Source organism: Scleropages formosus, chromosome 24 (assembly GCF_900964775.1).
Source record: "Scleropages formosus chromosome 24, fSclFor1.1, whole genome shotgun sequence".
NCBI classification, from domain to species: Eukaryota; Metazoa; Chordata; class Actinopteri; order Osteoglossiformes; family Osteoglossidae; genus Scleropages; species Scleropages formosus.
The window spans coordinates 17,273,657-17,280,075 of record NC_041829.1 but is presented as its reverse complement, the minus strand read 5'-3'; the positions used below and the strand labels follow the sequence as shown (position 1 = coordinate 17,280,075).

Here is a 6,419-nt window from a genome sequence, read left to right as displayed (position 1 = left end):
AGTCCCGCTTGGGGTGTCTTGTGGCAGACTGGCATCCCATCCTGGGTATGTCCCCTCCTCCTCAAGCCTTGCGCCCTGTGTTGCCGGGTAAGGCTCCGGCTTGCCGCGACCCCACTTGGGACAAGTGGCTTCAGCGAATGTGTGTGTGTGTAATTGCACTGGAGCAATTTAGTGTAAGTACCTTGCTCAAGGGTACTACAGCCAGAGATGGGGATCGGACCTGTCACCTTCGGATCCAAAGGCAGTAGATCTAGCCACTATGCTACTGACTGTCCCATGTGCCCCTGGATTGGACAAGGCATTACTGTTGATGGATGGATGCTGCAAAGAGCTGTCAGTGCAGCCATAGATGCTCTTTTACCACTGTGTGTCAACGCACCGCGCCAAGTCGAGTATCGAACCCCCGCCGGTTGTACCATGCATGCGGACAGAAAGAGACCCTTGTGAGCATCTCACTGTGCCGCCCTTGTGTGTCGACAGCTGTTGGCCAGTGGGAGCTCTTGAGCGCAGTCACGCGTCCTTCACAGGGAACCAGGCGCCGCAGCCAAGACGTCGAGACGCACGCTAATAGATGCGGGTGCAGAGGAGAAAGCCGTGTGTCTTCGAAGACACCTGCAAACGCTGCTACAGTCTGAACTCGCATAGAAAAATGTAAGAAAGGAAAAACGCAACTAACAAGAATGAGACGTGAAACTAAAATAAACCAACGATTGCGTTGAAATCTCTTTGACGATGTTTCCCGCAAATGTCGGGCGAACTAGACGAAAACGCCGCACTGTCAAGGTACGGAGTAAAACGAATGTTACATTGCACTCATTTTAACAGTAACTTGGCCCTGCTGATGTATTTCTCGATCTTAAGTTTCCACGCCGATGGATCTTCACGTGTCACTGTAACCATGTTTTCCGTGGTTCGGCGCGCCGTTGTCGCGGTCGGAATCTCATTCGCCCGCTCTGCTTGATGTGTAGTCCTGGATTATGACAAACAAGCGGTAGACATTGAGTACGACCACCAGGAAGTTCTTGATGGTGAAAAAGACCAGCATCTGGTGGACGACCCTGAAGTGGCCCATGACTGTGAGGCGCACCAGCAGGAAGGGGCCGTCCTGGATGAAGAGACTCTCCACGATGTTCCACAGGTCCGTCCGGTGACTCCTGAGGAACGAGCTGCCTGCCGTCTCCTGGGAATTTTCGGGCTTTGAGCTCAACACTGGACAGCGCACACACCACACACAAACACGTACACGTGACATCTTGTAACTCCAGACAGTTTGGAGCATAACTTCACAAGATCATAACACAACATTGCTTATACACCCATACATGGCAGCATTTCCAGTCTTACCATAATTAATCAACGATATGGATAGCTCTAATCCAACCCTAACCCAACCCTAACCCTGACCCTACACTAACCAGTCACTTCTTCGGTCACCGCAACCCGCAGCAGGACAAGTGGAAGGAAACTTGACCGACATCCTTCGGTATTTAATTCCACTTCGGTGAAATTACTATAAATTACCAAATGCTTTCTCTTGGCCGAAACATGGAAATATTCTAAACTAAAGCAAGACGAAACCTTTCATAATTTCTGCTAAAGGCTGAAGAGCGAGCTGCACGTCAGCGCTAGTATACTTGTGTACCACACAGTACAAGAGAAGGGTACACATTACTTAGGGTTAGGGGATGCTGAGGCCTGGCTGCCCGCCTTGTTACCTAACCAGACACCACACACTGCGACTGAGTCACACTCTATCTGTTCTTCTGCTTGGCAGATGGTCAAGCTCACCGTATTGGATTTAGCCCCATATGCTTCAAGCTTCTTGTTAGCGATACAAATAACTGAGCCAATATCACAACGGGACGCGAATGCGGATAAGTATGGAGCGTCTATGCTCCTAACATTAAAGATCTGAATTTCTGGTTTATTAAAACTCTGGCAGAGGGGAAATGTACTCCACTCTAGCATCAGCAATCATCCCAGCGTGGGGGAAACGTTAATATATAGATGAGAACAAACACAGAGACTGGGGCCTATGAAAACGAAAAGCTTTTTTTTTCAAAGAATGTAAGGCTTTATTAATAAGGGGGTTTATTCCGCATACTGTGTGGCATGTAAATTTTATGCTGTTGCTTCCAGCCTGTAATCAGATTCATGTTTCGCAATCAAACGAGATGGAGTTTTACCTGAGAGGTGGAGAGGGAACTGCAGCATGCTCCACGTCCACACGGCCAGAATGATATACACCAGCTGGGGATTGTTCTCCCTGCCAGAACATAAGAGTAGTGTTAAAGGAAGTGTTAATGATGGCTGTGGACCAGAGGAGAACAAATGGAAGATGTATGAGATACAAGGTAACAATGCCTTTGTGGAAATGCCAAGGGTGGCCTGAGCAAACATTTCTTTTTTCATACATCCCACAGAAATGATTCATGATTTGGAAATATGGACAGCTGGTACCCTAGTGGTTAAAGCTACTGCCTTTAGACACAAAGGTTGCAGGTCTGATTCCCACTTCCAGCCGTAGTACCCTTGAGCAAGATAATTACCTTAATTTCCTCCAGTAAAAATTACCCAGTGGTATAAATGGGTAAATTGTATGTATCTTAACATTGTAGAGGACATGGAAAAAAATGTCAGCTAAACGAATAAATGCAAATAAGGAGCATCTGGGCACATTAGACGAGTGGAAAGTGTACCATGGTTGCGTTGGTGTTAGAGGGAACACCATAGTCATGTGTTTTATTGTCATGTTCTAGGTTATGTCATTATCTCTTGCAGAACCAAAATTACGGTATTTTTCTTGTTTTGTTACAATCCAGTGTGTCGGTTAAGAATATACCGCATCGCTCAGTTTAATCTCCGTGTCCCCAAACAGGCCGGGTTGGGTCAAAACCCCGCGCGCTCTCTGCCCTATTCTGTCCAAACATTGGTTGCTTTTAACCAAACATCCTCCCTTTTTTAGGTTTTCAAGGGTTACTAATTACAGGCTTGCTGATTTCGTGGATGAAAAAAAATCGTAAGTGCAGGAATGTCGGGAGGTTGCTTGTTCCGGAAAAGCTGTTCCAGTTCCAGCGCTGCTTTGCTAATAACGGCTAATTGTTGCAGGGTTACCCCAAATAAAAAATGTGAGGTTTGTGGATTTTCGGACATTCTGAAAAGCGTACTCGGTCGGAGCCTCACTTGACGTCAGAGAGCGTCTCGCTGGTGAACTCGAGAATGTCGGCAGCCGTGCCAACGAAGATGAGCAGGAGCTGGGAGAGCTCGTCCCGGGTGACACCGACCCCGATGGGCAGCAGCCACTTGCCCACAATGAGGAGGATGAGCAGGATTTGATGCAGCGCCAGTATCCAGTCATTGGCGCACACAGCGGACAGGGTGCTGAGCGAGTCCTGCGGTTGAACATGGGAACGGCGCTCAGCTTCTCTCGAGCCGTGACCTCAACGCGCGTGAACGCGCAAATAAATCGACTCTCTCGAAGACGCGCGGTACCAGCGAAAAGTCTGAGCTCGCTTGGCGGAAACTAGTTCGCATTCAACGGTCATTCCATTTACGTCGGAAGAGCAGCCCAGGACACCTGCGTTTCCCTTTGCTTTTGCTCTTCCCTCCGGCGTGTCCCATCCAGGTGCCGCTCAGGTGTACTCGCACATTGTACTGGTACTCTACTCAAAATTACGGCTTCCACTCTGAGGCCCAATCAGCTGCATATTTCGGACCCTCGGCATATAGAAAGTACGGTTGGAAGAACGCAGTGTGCTGCTAAAACCGAAAAGTTACATTTACAAGCCTTTCTTAGCTCATATCGCCTGCATTCGAGGCAAATGACAATATAATGTAATCATTTTTAAATGTATTTACCAGTTTATGTAACTTGACACACCTTACTTGCAATTCTCTTCTACGTCACCCGTAAGATTCTTACAAGAAATATTTCACTAAAAAAAAAAATACACCGATACACAACTGTCTGGCAAAACAGTCATAAATGAAACAATTTTTCATCCTAAAACAGCAATAGATGACTTACCCTTAACTTGCCAGTGGTGTCATTTGCCAAGGTGTGAAGCAAAACATCCAGTTTTTGACACTAAAATCATACAGTACATTTATTAACAAAGGATAATGAATGTAACCGTAGTCCTTTGTGGCAAAGGAACGACACGTAAATTGAAGTCGGCACCATTTTCTGAGACAGATGTCCGAAAGTACCGCAGTTTGAAAACACGTTCAAAACATGGATTCTCTGCCTTCCTGACTAAGGTGTTAGAAATGTGGCAAAAAAGAAAAAAGTTCACAGAAAATACTTTAATGGGCGTACCTCAGGAGTCGCTGACCTGTTGCTCTGATGGTGCAGCTCCAGAATCCATATGGATGGAACAATGCTTACCAGGAACAACAGGATAGCTGGAGAAAACCTAATAATAATAATAATAATAATAATAACAGATGTGTCTGAAACCGCTTCTCCTGAGCAGAGTCATGGTGAACCGGAGCTCAACACGGCAACACAGGGCGCAAGGCCGGAGGGGGAGGGGACACACCCAGGACGGGACGCCAGTCCATCTCAAGGCACCCCGAGCGGGACTCGAACCCCAGACCCACCATGCCACCATGCCCCTCGGAAGGTCACCAAGAAAGTGCAATTATTTTGCAACAAGATCGGAGCCGATTTGATAACAATAAGGCAGGGGAAAGGCGGTCCGGCTCTACTGCGTTTACATGACTAAGAGGCAGTTTACTCATAGTTTACCATGTGCCCTGTGTACGACATGCTGCTGAATTATATTCCAATGAGTGCTGCAGCTCTGCGCCCCTTCCTAATAATAATAATAATAATAATTAAGACAGTATGATTCATAAATACAGATAGCAATATTGATAAAGGCTACGGTGATAAGTAAAAAAGTAAAACCATAAGTAAAGTAAAATAAGTAAAAACACAGACAGCAGTACTACTAAGGTTAATAATAATAATAATAATAAATGTAAGGAAAGCTGAGTAAGTTAATAGTAATATCACTGATCAGTTATAAGATATTAATAAGGAAGAAAAGGCCATTGAGGCAGAGCCACAAATACTGAGCAACACGGGAGGTGTATAATTAACAACAAACACACACACACACTTTCTGAACCGCTTGTCCTATGCCGGGTCGCGGAGCCTACCCGGCAACACAGGGCATAAGGCCGGAGGGGGAGGGGACACACCCAGGACAGTACGCCAGGCCGTCGCAAGGCACCCCACGCGGGACTCGAACCCAAGACACACAGGAAAGAAGGACCCGGTCCAACCCACTGCGCTACCGCACCCCCGACACACTAAGTAATGAAACTTAACTGTCATCATGTTCCAGACTCTAAAAGGGGAAGGAAAGAGGAGTTTCCTCCTCTCTCGTCTTTCTTTCTTACCACTTGTAGTCGCTGCCCTTCCTCCTCTTCATCGTGAGGATCATCTCGAGCACGAGCGGCACGTACAGGACGGTCAGGAACCAGTAGAGCGCGTCGCGCTTCACCGAGGTCACTCTCCACACCGCGATCAGCGACACGAGTATGAAGAGGCACCTGGTGACGAGCGCGCACGCGAAGTTCACCAGCACCTTCATGCTGAAGCGCGTGAGTCGCGCGCGGCCCTTAGCTTAGTTAGTTTCCTCGGCTCGAGGAGCGCCTCTCGAGCGCGCGTACTCGCAGTGCCCGACCGTCCGGCGTCTCTCGTCTCGCTCGGTGCTTTTCAAGGGTCCAGCTGTCACGCGCCCCGCCCCCCCCTCCACCGTTTATCTCTGGCAGAGTGTAAAACGTGCGGTGCGAACTGTGTGTGCGCGCGCTTCTTTGTGACCGATGGATGCAGCGGTTCAGGCTCGGACCCGGGACAGCGAGCGCATCGCCGTTACCTGGGCAACGGTGAGGTCATCAGCGCCCCACGTGCGCGCGAGAGTCATAACCCCTCGCTAAAAATGTTTACAGCTCAACACTTTGAACTCTGAAAGTCTGGGTCATTTTTTCTTCATTTTTTCTTAACCCCTCAATAATGATCAGCGCTCCTGCGTTTGGGCCAGAAGATCACGGGTCCGATCCCACCTCCAGCTGTAACATCCTTGTGCAAGATACTTACCCTGAAACTGCTCCAGTAAAAATCACCCACCTGTATAAACAGGTAAATAACTGTCAATTGCTTTGGATGAATATAGGGGGTGCGGTGGCGCAGTGGGTTGGACCACATTCCTGCTCTCCGGTGGGTCTGGGGTTTGAGTCCCGCTTGGGGTGCCTTGCGATGGACTGGCGTCCTGTCCTGGGTGTGTCCCCTACGCCCTGTGTTACCGGGTAGGCTCTGGTTCCCCGCAACCCCCTGTGGGACAAGTGGTTCTGGAAATGTGTGTCTTTGGATGAAAGTGTCCAATAAATGAGTCAGTATGACCCATAAG

At 48.3% G+C, this 6,419-nt stretch overlaps 1 protein-coding gene across 3 annotated transcripts; it reads right to left on the bottom strand.

Moving 5' to 3' along the window:
* Positions 1-211: 211 nt before the first annotated feature.
* Positions 212-5,698, bottom strand: tmem26b (transmembrane protein 26b). 3 transcript variants are annotated; one of them, XM_018760888.2, is made up of 7 exons: positions 5,410-5,698; positions 4,319-4,415; positions 4,028-4,087; positions 3,184-3,392; positions 2,187-2,266; positions 1,088-1,209; positions 212-970 (listed from the first exon to the last, which is right to left on the bottom strand). In XM_018760888.2, the coding sequence occupies exons 1-7, from the start codon at positions 5,601-5,603 to the stop codon at positions 941-943; spliced, it is 792 nt and encodes a 263-aa protein (XP_018616404.1). In that variant the 5' UTR covers positions 5,604-5,698; the 3' UTR covers positions 212-940. The 3 variants fall into 3 exon arrangements, with proteins under 3 accessions (XP_018616404.1, XP_018616402.1, XP_018616403.1); XM_018760886.2 differs by having other exon boundaries at positions 212-1,209; XM_018760887.2 differs by lacking the exon at positions 4,028-4,087 and having other exon boundaries at positions 212-1,209.
* Positions 5,699-6,419: the final 721 nt, after the last annotated feature.